At 33.0% G+C, this 13,850-nt stretch overlaps 1 protein-coding gene across 4 annotated transcripts in view; it reads right to left on the reverse strand.

The window, feature by feature from the left end:
* LOC129746199 (gustatory receptor for sugar taste 43a) overlaps positions 1 to 13,850 on the reverse strand; it is a 29,557-nt gene that overhangs the window by 11,184 nt on the left and 4,523 nt on the right. For 3 of the 4 annotated variants that reach the window (XM_055739748.1, XM_055739749.1, XM_055739747.1), the window contains 2 exons: positions 13,095 to 13,239; positions 12,491 to 12,605 (listed from right to left, as the gene is read on the reverse strand). In XM_055739748.1, the coding sequence (XP_055595723.1) occupies positions 12,491 to 12,605; positions 13,095 to 13,239 (260 nt within the window). The remainder of the gene's footprint in view (positions 1 to 12,490; positions 12,606 to 13,094; positions 13,240 to 13,850) is intronic. The other variant, XM_055739750.1, reaches the window with a different exon arrangement.

Genomic DNA, 13,850 nt, shown 5'->3' on the forward strand with positions numbered 1-13,850 from the left:
AATTTCTGATTTGTTTTTCGAATTGCATCATGATTTAAAAAAAATACATATCGTATTTCAATATCACTTTATTCGCTATCTGTCAGTATCAGCCCCATACTTTTCAATCAATTTTATGTCTGAATTTGAAGTTGAATTTTGAGCTTTGCAGTCGCAATTATGCGTACAAATAAGTTAAACTAATTTTTTTGCTGGGTTTTTACTATCAGTAAACAGTTTGCCAGATCAGAAATTGTTGACATTAGTATTACAATTCTTAATTGTATAAATATTGATAAAATTTTACTTAATCCAATTGTTTGACAAATCATTCAGTCAGTGTTATTTTTTTTAATTTTCGGTAATAGATAATTTTTTTCATAATTTTTTGCATGTAGAGCTCAACATTTGTTGTTAGCAATACGTTAGCCAGTAATTTATCGCTACATCAATTATTAAAATATTCCAGGTTTAGCTAAAACTATCTAGTTAAATGATCATGATAAATTAATTTTTTATTCTGCATGGTTTCAAGAGATATGAAATAAAAACAGTTGTCTTATAAAGTTGAAAAATCTTTGCTTAGGTTTACTGTACTTAAACTATCAGCACAGCAAGTTTGACGATACACATTAATGAAATTTCTGTGAAAATAGCAAAATCATTACAGTTACTTACTCTAAAAGGTGTTTTGGGCGTACTTCATAGCATAAAACTATATAAAAGCAACCTTAGTTGAAATAAAAGCAATCTTTCTATTGTTATTACGCATTCATTACTCAAATTGTGAGCAGTAAAATTTAAATGCTTAACTCTGAGTTTGACTGGACAATAGACTGAGTCGATTTGGGGTCATTTTTGAAATTTCTCCAACCCTGAAGTCTAAAATGTTTCGTTTTGGTTCAAAACTCATCCATATTTTTTGCAGAATTTCTAATTAACGTTTACATGAGTAAATTTGAACTTTTATGTGATGTCAAATGAATTTTTAGTTTTTAAAAGTCAAAAGATATTCCCCTGTTTGTGGTAGAAGAATATTGGAAATAAAAATAAATATAAAAATGTCTCGAAATTAATAATTTTCTTAAAAATAAATTATTGAAATGAAACATTCTAGTTTTATGAGTTGCACTTGAAGTTTAAATGTAGGAGTAATGACGCGTATAGGCTCTCGTAAAAATGCTTTGTATGTGGAAGTGTTCGGGAAGATCGTTAATTCGAAAATTTCACCAATACTCTGAAGAGTATGAAACGAACTTGGAGAAGCCGAATGCTCCTCAGTTTTGAAACGAACTTTACCAGAACAAAACGCGATTTAGGGAATCAATTGTGGTTTTTGTTAGGTGAGGTTGCCCAGCTTGTATGGCTACGACTATGGCGCATCATATGCTCCCTTATAATGGACATGAAAAAAAATTCAATGAGTGGTTTTGAAAGAAACGTGCGTGTGATTTGTTTAATCCGTAATTGATGGGTGTTTCATGAGTTAACATTAGTGCAAACAGATACTATGCGACATGGTGCCGTTGTAAAATTGCTGCGAAAAAAGGCTCATGCGTTTAGTCGCGGTGGAATGGAAAACGATAAGATGAATGTACATGTATGCTGTACGGAAGGATACAGCTACATTTTAGAAATTTTATTTCGTTAATGTATGGCAGGGCACAAAGTGTAATGTCTAAAACTTAGCCGAATGGAAGGAATCAGCTTAATAAAATAAAAAAAAAAGCTGAACGGAAGGACTCAGCTAGATTGTTATTGTGTTGTTTGATAAATGTGTGGCAGGACACATTGAAAAATAAGAATTATAAATGCTGAACGGAAGGACTCAGCAATATGTAATAAAAATGTGTGGCAGAACACATAGTAAAATAAATCAATTTGCTGAACGGAAGGACTCAGCTTGATTGTGAAATGTTGTTTGGTAAATGTGTGGCAGGACACATTAAAAATATTTGAAATGCTGAACGGAAGGATTCAGCGAAATGTTAAAAAAAAAATGTGTGGCAGTACACATGGTACAGTTCATAATTTTGCTGAACGGAAGGACTCAGCAAAGTTCTGGTGCAATTCTTCATTAAATAAATGTGTTGCAGGACACATTAAATAATGCTAAATATGTGTGCAATTTGCTGAACGGAAGGACTCAGCTAAGTATTTGTTTTAGCACTAATGAAAAGAGTATATCTAGAGTTTTTTTTATTAGGTCGTATGAACCACTTGGCATGTTTTGAGAAAATCGATGTAAAAGTTTCGAAACACCTTTTTAATTCTTATTTTAAGATTGCTGGTCAAATTCATCTGCAAATGCTAAATTCACTGTTATACTGTACGCAGAACATGATGATGTTCTTGAAACTTGCATTAATTCATTTCTTATCAATGAAGAAGTACTTACGACATATTGCATTTCTGTTTTTGTGCAAACGTCCTTTTGACCAATCGATGATGTTTGTTCCGTAAACTGATTTGATCGACCCAAATCTTCACTTATTAATTCAAACTTGATTTAAGGGGGGGGTAGGGTCTAACATTTTCATAAAATCGATTTTTTTATTTTCTTATTTTCTTATTGTAAAACATTTCAAGAATGTTGTGTCAAATTTTCAAGTCAATTGAAGCAAAACTGTTGAAGTTATAGGCCTTTATCTCCTCCTATCTAATACTGCAAGAAAGCAAGAGCAGAAACTTCAAACGCGTTTTTCTCGAAAGCACATTTTTAAAGTCCGTGGACATCGTCATTTGAAAACTACTTATCCGATTCTTTTCAAATTTGGAACATATTTTCTATATATGAAATACCAGACCCCAACGTTTTTCTTTTTTGATTTTTTTATTTTGGGGAGATTTTACAGGTTAAAAAATGGCGGATTTTTAAGTGAAAAATCGTAGTTTTTACTTCAAACAGCCACAAAAATTTCATAAAAATATTTTTAAGTTAAATAAAAACGTTGGGGTCCAGAAAAACATCTAATAAAAATATTTTGCTCTGATGTTTTGAATTCAGATGATTCTGTGCTGAGATACAGTGTCCACCGCAAATCCTGTTTTCTAAAAAGCATCCTCGAAAATACTCCGTCACCGGCTCATTTTTCAATATTTTTCTACGAAAAAATTACTAAATGTTCATTTAACAATGCTTTGTATAATGCAAAAAATTTGAGTACATTTGTTTGAACGATAGCTCCAGAAAAAATCGTGAAAATGGTGTTTTTTTATACCCGTTAGACCCTACCCCCCCCTTAAAAAGGTTTTCGATAATAATCCTATCCAATTACTACGCGGAAGTCATTGATCGATGGTAATTTGTAATTATTGCATTGCATTGCGGGACTGGCTATTGGGAGTCCACCCGGACATTTCTACCACTACCATTGGTGCTACTGGCCGTTCGAGGAGTGTGAAAAGCGTCCATCTCTTTTGTTTACTATGTCTGCCTCTGTTATAAAGAAAATAATACTGAATACATTCACACGGTGGAAAGTAAGCTTATCGTACTCACCCAAGACCAATTCTGAGCCACTTATGATGTTAGGACAGCTATGATCACTCCTGGACACAATTTCTTTTTATATTCACACGATTTTGATTCACTTTGGGAAGAACTTTTCGCGGCGAAGCATTACGTCGTAAAAACCAACCAGCCCGAATTGTTTTTAGCGACCTTTTGCATCACGGCAAATACACGAAACGCAAAATGACGCAAAAACCAAATTGCACTCAAAAATGAGAAAGTCAACATACGTCCAAAATTCAAATGATTATGTAAAAGTTATTTAATTATAAAATGAAACCAATTTTTTACCAAAGATAAAATACATGTTTATCAATCGTTTGCAGTAAATAACTCAATTTTGTTTATATTGGTTCTTACGACCTAATCAAAACAAACTCTAGATATGTATAGCAAAACACATGAGAAAATGCGATTGCCATCGGAACGATAGTCTGATAGTGTGAGTGGAAACGTACTGTGTGAGAAACGAGGTTGTTCTCGCCAAAATGGTTGATGAACAATTCAGTGAAACTTTAGATGTAATCGATTTGATTTGAAACTGTGGCAAAACACATGGTAAAGTTAGTATTTTCGCTGAACGAGAGGATCTAGCTAATCTTCTGCGGAAAATAACTTCAATAAGAATGACTAGGTAGGGAAATTTTTTTCAGTTGATGTTTATTGAATGGTAATTTTATATGGTAAAAAAAAGCAGTCGTGGGGAAGAACAATTTCAATCTAAGCCCTAGCAAAGGCACCAAAACCTGGTTTGCTCAATTCTTCGTCTAGCAACAAGCTATAAAGTTTGAGACAGCAGCATGACTAATAAAAAATTAACAGAGGGATGAGTAAGGAGAAAAAGGTTGAAAATTTTCTGAAAAGTTTATATTTCCAAGTATTGGTAATATCATGATAATTTCCGTGAATTTCAATGATTATAACTATATTTATCAAATGAATTATATTTGAATGGAAGAAAATAAATTTGAAGACCGTTATTACGCTGAAGATTGAGGAAATTAGAAGAGAGTGTGGTAAAAGACTGTTTTATAGAAAGAAAAAAAAATTAAAGTATTGTGAAATAAAAAATCTTATCGAAATGAATTACCGAAGTTTTTTAGCATTGCATTTGACGTTTTATTGTGTAGTGAAACACTTCTAGAAAATATGGTGCATGTGTTAGTGAACTGGAAGCACGTTGACATGGTGATTCAATCAATACAGCAGAAAAATTCTCAAACATAACATCAGCATGACTTATGAAAAAACAAACAGAGGTATGCACTTGTAAAAATAAACAGATTGAAACCATTTTTCTGAAAATGCGAAGGATTTTGCTATTATTTCTTATAAATTTAATTGTTTTTCCAATGAAATATACTCGAACGATTAAAATCGAGGAAATGCGTTGAGGATTGAGGGAATTCAAGAGTGACTTATAAGACAACTATTAAAATGTCATATCAATAGTATAACCAGTTGAATCTTATATATAAAGAAACTGTATAAAGCAATTCTTGGTTCGATTTTTGTAAAAAAAAAAAAAAAAGATTAGAAGTATACAAAACGACCATATCCATATTACCATACATTATCGCAAACTGATAAATAAAAGGAAGCGCTCTTTTAAAATTAAAAGAAATATTTTTAACAAGTGTTTATTGTCCAAAGGATGTTGTGTAAGAGTAGAGAGGAGAGCGAATGTGGTAGAAGGATAATGGAAATAAAAATAAATATAAAAATGTCTCGAAATTAATAATTTTCTTAAAAATAAATTATTGAAATGAAGCATTCTAGTTTTATGAGTTGCACTTGAAGTTTAAATGTAGGAGTAATGACGCGTATAGGCTCTCGTAAAAATGCTTTGTATGTGGAAGTGTTCGGGAAGATCGTTAATTCGAAAATTTCACCAATACTCTGAAGAGTATGAAACGAACTTGGAGAAGCCGAATGCTCCTCAGTTTTGAAACGAACTTTACCAGAACAAAACGCGATTTAGGGAATCAATTGTGGTTTTTGTTAGGTGAGGTTGCCCAGCTTGTATGGCTACGACACTGTTAAACAGCCAATAACTTTTTTGCCTAATACGATACGAAGTTTCGATCTTCGACGAAGTTACCGTAAACTGGGGGTACTTTGATCACCGGGGTAACTTTGATCAACATGAAATTTTTGCAGATAATCATCATGAACTAAGCAAAAAGTTAAAATATCTGAAAACTGTTTACTACGTTTGAAAGCCTATAAATTTAGTTACGAATAAGCTAAATTCGGAATTTATTAGAAGATTTTTGATATTCCTAATAATGTAATTTTAAAAACTTAAAATATCTGGTTTTTCGAAGGCTCACCAACAAACATCTCTTCTGATCAAATTCAAGCATTTAGGAGCAAATAGGTTGTTTAATGTGAAAGTTCATCTTTTTTCTTTGTTTAGGTTTAGTTTAAGTGTTATTTTTAAGGTCATTTGGTGATAATTTTTTTATATTGAAAAAAAAAACGGTGTATTTCCATCAAATGGTTCAATTTGAAGAAAAAAAATACATGGGAACAGTGCGAGGATCTAGGGAATTGCATGAAGGTAAAATTTTATTTGTTTTTTAGGCCAAAAAAAATTGAGAAATGTTTATAATTTTTACCCCTAGATGTATGCAGCAACATGGTCCATCTTTTGACTATAAATGTTTTTGAAAAAAAAAACGTTGAAAAACTGGGTATAGTCCTAACAGAAATTACTGTTATTAATGTTTATGCTTTGTGTGCTTATTGGCACGATAACAAAATTTTTGAAGATGTTGCGGTACTTAAAAACCACAGTGATCAAAGTCACCCCGAAACTCGAAATCTGGATTTATAACAAACATTCAATTATTACAACCAATGTCTTCTGAATTTACTACAATCAATGATCATGTTTGATACTCCTCACCTCAGTAAGGGTTTTAAAAATTTTAGATATTACGAAAAAGCAACCCCTACCAAAATATTCAAAAATGAATGAAAAAAGTGATCAAAGTTCCCCCAGTTTACGGTATTAAGCGGAAAATTTTCTTTGAGGAATTCATAAATTGGCACAAAAACCATTAGAAGGCTCGGTTCCACAGAAGGAACAAAAATAATGATGTTTTTTCAGTACAAAATATTCAATTTTCCCATACAAACATTAAAGTTTAAATTTACTCATGTAAATGTTACTTAAAATTCTGCAAAAAATCATGGTAAATCGAAACTTTTAAGACCCCAGGGTTTGAAAAATGAAAAAAAGACCCCAAATCGACTCAGTCTATTTGACAATCGCAAAACTTAGTTCTGACAGGCATACTCAAAACTAAGCTCGACAACCGAGCTCAAATTTGATATTTGTTTATGCCTTTATTCGTAGCTACCAAAAATGCAGTTCGGCAAAAATGGCACATACGGGATTAGTTTTGAGTTCGCAGTTTGAACTCCTTTTTGAACGATCGCAAGGAGGAAAAATGGAACTTAAATTAAAATTAATAGAATCGAACTATGTTTTGAACCACGGTCAAACTTATTTTTGAGTAGGTACCAAAGAACGAGCGTTCAGCAAACAAAAAAAAATGTTTACGTTTTATGACATGCTGACATTTTTTTCTCATTAAAACCGATATTAACTGACCATACATCCTGAATTTAACGGTTTCAAAAAGGCCGACAATTCAAATTCTTACACACAAGTTTGACATAGGGGCCCGATGTCTGTTCTCTGTGACTAAACCACTGGTAAATTTGACAAAATAAGAGAGCTATTTTTTTCGAAATATCTAAGATACGATCATCTTACATTTTTAATCTTTTGATATTTTTGTGTTGTTTTTTTTTTTTTAAATTTCAGTTTTGCCATTCGATCCTAAATACGATTTTTGATTTTTCAATACCACTTCGATATTTTCAGTGATGAATAACTCCCAGCTGTAATCCCTTGTATTATTTGGGATAAGAACTTTGAACTTTTCTGGACATAGTTGAGTTTAACTAATGAAAAGGGAAATAATGGATCAACAAATTTCTAGTTTTTCCAGTGATAAGTCAATCGTTATCAATTAGTGATAAAGTTTGCAAGTAAAATGCTACAGTGAGCGAAACAAGAATAGTACCACTTATGTTTTGCTTGTTAAAATATGATTGAATGAAAATCGTCAAAATTTTCTTTTACTGTTTGTTGTGAATCATTTAACGGATAAATCAGGCATAAGTTTACTTTTTTTGGATGCAGCAATTGACGTTGAAGATCAAAAATATGAAAAATGGTGCGAAATAAGAATAGTACTTTCCTATGTTTTTCTACAAAAATCAAGATTGTTACATGAAATTTACTATTTTAAAGTGAATGATAATGCTACAACGACATACATGAATAGATAACTGAAATTGTAAGGAGTTTTCTAGTATTCCAAAGTTTTAAAAGGGTTTTCAAGATAAACTTTATCAAACTGCTTAGTTTCTTCATGATCATGACGTGAAGTGATTTTGATCTGAGTTAATTTTGATCATAAAAAACTGGTTAGAATCCAAAAACTTCGATTTTTTTCAGTGAACCACTCTTTTTTAGGTTTCAGGTCGTAGATGGCAGCACAATCTTGCAAATAAAACCAAATTATGTCTCATGATTGATTTTTTGGTAGTTTTCTAACACAGTTTTTTCGAAGTTCACGCTGAAGAAAGCGTTTTGGGATTTTCAAAAACTCTTAGAATTTCCAAGGTGTTCACGCTGTACCAAGTACTTATATCCAGACTAAAATCATCCAGCACACCCTTATTAATCTAGGATTGTGGAAAACGGGTATCAATTCCGTTTAACAGCCAGATACTGCTGCCCATCTATGATTTAAAACTGAAAAAATTGTGTTTGACTGATTAAAAAATCAATATTTTCAATGAGAAGCTTGTTTTTTTATTCATGTCCAACCTAGAATTTATGCTTCATCATGCCACGTCATGTTCATGAAGAAATCAATCGGTTTGATGAAGAATTTTAGCTCAAATTTAGTGTCAAATTTCTCAGTGCTAGAGTAAATACTTTTAAAATCCCTTTGGAATGCTAGGAAATGCCTAAAAATGCAGATAAAATAGGTCGTAGAAGCATTATAAAGTAGATATTTATTGAGAATTTCAGGTATCCTATTTCGAATAATCATTTATTTAACATTTATTTATTTCCCAGCAAACATAACATCGCATTAGAAATGTCAGCTCAACTCGTTAACAATGTTAATGCGAATCGTAATTCCTACCAAACCAAGTAAATGATCCTAAAAATGGTTAGTTAAAGTCTACCGACTCGTATATGACAAAAGTCCGCCATGTTTGCAAATTTGTCTCCCGCGTGCGGGATTCGAATGAGAAAACAATCTTGTTGTTCTCTTTGCGATAAGCAGTGCAACCAGATTTCTAAAAATCAGAGGGTCCATTTGGATAAACTGGCCAATGAGAGAAGCAGCAAAAATTGTCGCTGGCAACGGTTTGCATGCATTGAGAGCAAAACTTGCGCTCTCTCGCATACTGTCAGGATGTGCGGTAAAAGGTGTTGTATATCGTCCAATTTTTACAACTCTTATCGCTTAAGCCAGAAGTTAAAAATATGTATGTATATTGCCTCCACTTTAGTACGTAAATGCTGTTTTTTCGAGTTATATAAGATCATTTTATAATGTATATGAAACGTATAGAAAAGTTCATTGAGAAATATACCTACAAAAATGTTTGCTGGGTTTAGAAACAGATGCGTTGTAAAGATGCGTTGAAAAACGCCTTAAAATGTACAAATAATATGCACCGCTATTATGTTGCCAATCCTTTCATGTGTTTCTGTGTTGTTTAAATTCGCGGGAAAAATTGAAATTTTAATATATATTTAATAAAACTTCTCTTCATTTTTATCCGCCAATAACCAAAGTTGTACCTAATACCTATCCGAAGGTCTCGTCCAAACAAAATGTAAAAAATTTTATTATTTTCTGCCCTGACTGACAACTGACAACTGACCTGACTGTTAACTCACTAGAACCCGCATTTTTTTTCACTAAAGTAATCACAAAAGCATAGTTTCATGACTACAAGAATTTTCTGTTCTTCGAAAAACTTTATAAATGAGGAAAACATTGTGCCCATTTTTTTTAAATTGCATAAGCACAGGGGCTAATAAACATGACTTTTAGTACCTTTTCGGATGTATTTTTTACACACTCCAATCATTTTTACGTCAATTAAGAAACATACTGAGACTGACTGTTACCTATATGTTTGTATAGTTTTTGTTAAAATTGTTCCACAAATAACTGAGATATTTCAGCTTGTATAAAAACTGAATATTATGCATATTTTTCTGTTTGTTGTCGTTGTTTCCCAACCTTAAAACAAGGTTCATGTTTCATGTCTCCTGCCTAACTTGGGACATATTTTATTCTCAAAAAATCAATCCAGAATGATGGTAACTCTTAGACCTAACCGGGAATCATTTTTTTAGATCTAAAAACACATGGATCAAAGATTTCTGAGGTCACCAAATTGATGATTTTCAAAAAATAGGTCCATTTTCAGAATTTTTTATATGTTTTTTAGCTTTTCTAGCTTTTCTTCTCAACAGCTATAGCTACAGTTATATATACAATTTTCATTAGTAAGGATTGTTAGATTAACATATTTTGAAACATTCTTAGCTTAGCTTAGCTTAGCTTGATTGACTACTCACATCCACCTTAAATCATTGAATCCGAAATGCTTTATTATAAGCTTTGAGAAAAAAATCTCTGTTCTCTTTATGGTACCAAATTGTTTAATTGACCTTGTTTTGGAAACATATCTTGAATCAGATCATTATCATTTCTGCATTTCGAACACCATGATCGCTGGTGTGGCTCAGTAGAATGAATTCCACATCGCCAATGGTTGCTACTCCGTGATTGACCGAGGCCACCAATTTTGATCAAAGGTCAAAAGAATGGTGTCTGGGACTGACAGCACATCCACAATGCCCAAAATTGATGCTCTCTCTTTAATCATCAATAACGGCGCCGGCCACGTCCTAGTAGTCAATAGAAAGTTAAGAAAGAGAGAAAGGGATGACAGAAATAATTCGTGCTTTAGGACCGAGGTTACCTCTGCATCCTAGCAAAAAATTTTGGACTGGAGATTTGGGTGAAAGGATATGATCAGGAGACACTTTTGACTAGTGTAATCGAATATTTTAACCTATTTTTTACGCTCTTATCGATAGCCTTGATTTCAAAATAAACGAACTATTTGTTTGAATTTTAATGTACTCAAAAGAAAAAAAAATTGGAATGTTCTTGTAGCGCCACTCGCCATTGAAAAAGCTTTTATATTTTATTTGAATTAGGTTTCACCTGGGTTTAGTTGTTAGTCAATTTCATTCAGTATTTTAGTTTTTAACACCCTCAGATATACAAAGATATAAATTCTGTGTATGAATTGAATTTACGATCAAGAATCTGAAAAACATTTTAATTTGTTTGTCACAAATGAATCAAGTAATGAAAGTCCATTACAAGAAATATTTTGTGTGGTTCTATTCAAGCTGTATAATAATCACAATAATAAGCCTATTAGTTAGAAGTTTTGCCAAAATATAAAATATTTCCCAATTTACTCATTAAGAACATTGTCACTTTCAACGCCAGCGAGATTGTTTGAGACTAAAGATTGTTTTTCGTAAAGCTCAGAACAATTCTTCAATAAATGAATTGTAAATGATTTCCATCATCATACCGTACGTTAATTCGTTAAACAGATTTAAAAAATTCTCAAATGATTCATTATTTGAAACTTGCTTTCTATGTTTACTGAATAATATTGTGTCCTTTTCAACTCTACTAGTCTTTTTCCTACACAATCTTTTGATTTGACGGAAGAGCCGATTTTTTGAAACGCTAAAGACTAAACAAGTTTCACAGAATATCCCGAAATGAAACAGTCCATCATGATTGATCTAGAAATATAACAACATTGATAATTTTTTTGTGTTTTTGTGTTTAAAATACTTTGGAAAACGAAATTTGGATAACTCTCGTGAGCAAATTCTCCAATCACTTCTATGAATACACACAAAGGTATATGTATTTCAATTAACTACTGATCATCGAGCTGAAAATTAAATAAAAATATTTCTAATTAAATTATTTTAATACTTAGCTTCGTCCAATTGCTTAAAAAGATTTCGGATCCGTTAGACATCACTTGGGCTTGATATCCGCTATCGGCCCTGCTTGCTTTCACTCCTTCGTTATTTTTATCGATTGGTTCGAACCTGTTCTTCATAAACACGATTTTATGCCTTCAAAATCAAATCGACCATTTCCGTGCAATGAGGACCTGGGAGACACCTTAAGTACAATTTTGAAGTTTGAAGTTTTGAAGTTTTCATCTCCGGAAAGCAATCCCGGAACTCAATGATTAGGTTTTGGTTTCAAATCGGCTTAATTACATTCCAATGCAGGAACCTCATCAGATCCGGTAGTTTAGTGTCCCCACAAATCGATTCTAACAAAACTTTTGAGAAAAATTCCACCGGAGCAACAATTTTTTCAAACTTCACCGTTCAAGCACACCATTAACATATTTTGAAACATTCTGCGCAAAAAGAAAGTAAAAATTATGGTTTGCATTGATTTTATACTGATTCTAGTGGTTCCTGACTAAAGCGGAAGTTGGCCATCAAAGGGTTAAATGGTCATAACTGAAAATATTAATTATTTAACTAGTACTTAGCTTGAAGGAATCTAGCAGTACGAAATTAGACTTCTGAAGTGTTTATCAGTTTTCAACAAGCCTAAATTTTTCAAACGTGTTCCGGATCTGTTAGCTTTACCTACTTTTCAATAAAACTTTACAGATCCACTATGGAAAATAAAATTTTAATTTCCATTAACTTCTAACAACCAATGTGCGCCGACCAATTGGTGCTGAGGATTATTCAAGCAATCCCCAAAGAAGGGAAAGAGAAAAAAAGCTAACGAAGGGAAACGCCAGACTTACCCAAAGCACCTGTTATGATGATTCCGACGAGGACCAGCATCGTAAGTCCCTTTCTCTGGACCTTCCTGGTTTCCTTCAATCCGGTGGCGACGTACGCCAAGAGCATGTCGTCTGCCTAGAAATGGTTCAAATTAAATTTGAAATAATGGTAAGGAACGGGTCTCGCTCGGTTGGTCGGCCCAGCCAGGCTGGAATATGAAAAATATTGTAAAAGAGGAAACCCAAAATTTCAACATCCACCGAAAAAGCTCGAAACGAACGAATAGACCAGAGTTCTGTCGTCGCAGGACGAAGAATTTCACTGAACCGTGCAAAATTTATTTAATTTACCGAGCGTAAAGTTTATTAATTTCCGCCGTACTACATTTTGTCTACCGGAAAATAATTACTACACCAATTAGGTTTTTCTTCGACTTGCACTGCAAAGTTAACCTCAACGTAAACCGTACCGGACCTTGCATTGGTTGCATCAATTACTCCCCACTGGGGCAGAACGAAATCTATTTCTTTTTTTTTTTTTTTGACTTAAATAATTTTACAGGTCGGGCAAATGAAAATTGTCTGATAGTGAGATCCCATGGCCGAATGAAAATCTATTACACACCTCATTTAGGCGTTGGTTCAGCTCTCGCACCAGTGGAAGTCCAAAAATCCCGCAAAACACGCCGCAGATGCATGCGGACACCACGACCGAAACGTCCAACGTTGTTACCACTTTCGATGTTGCCGACGTCATCCTGAGAATGAAACTTTGCCAAGTGAACAATTATGAAAGCCAAGCAACACTGAACAGCTACGATCTAATACCTATTCTCAGATCTCCGAGCTTTTGAAAATTAAAATAAAAAATAACGCTTAGACGGGAATCATTGTCAATTAAAATATCTGTAGGTAGAAAATTTTTGTGCTTTAGAATTCTGAATAACCTATTAAGGGTCAGCCTTTTCAGCCATCAAGGTCAAAAATCAATAGATAATATATGAATTGAAAGCCTGTGAAGAAGGATAACAATTTTGAAAGAATCAACCCCCTTTTGCATCTACATCGATTCTACTTTGCGTAAATAATTTCAATTTATCTAAAAAAAACTAGTTTTAAACAAAGTGTGAAGGAATTTCAAAAGGTTTAAAAATTTTCATTTGTCAAGCGAGAAAACCTGATTTTTGAATACAGATTACCATTTCAAGAGGGACCCACAAAAAATTACACCACGAAATAAAGGGAGTAGAAAATTACTGGGTGGGAAAGGGTGTAGAAATTTAAATCCACTTTGAAACTTTGAAGTAATGGTTTATTATGGTAGAGATGTACCAAATATTCGGTTGGCCGAATATTCGAAGCCGAATACCGCCAAAAACCG

Source organism: Uranotaenia lowii, chromosome 2 (assembly GCF_029784155.1).
Source record: "Uranotaenia lowii strain MFRU-FL chromosome 2, ASM2978415v1, whole genome shotgun sequence".
Taxonomy (NCBI): Eukaryota; Metazoa; Arthropoda; class Insecta; order Diptera; family Culicidae; genus Uranotaenia; species Uranotaenia lowii.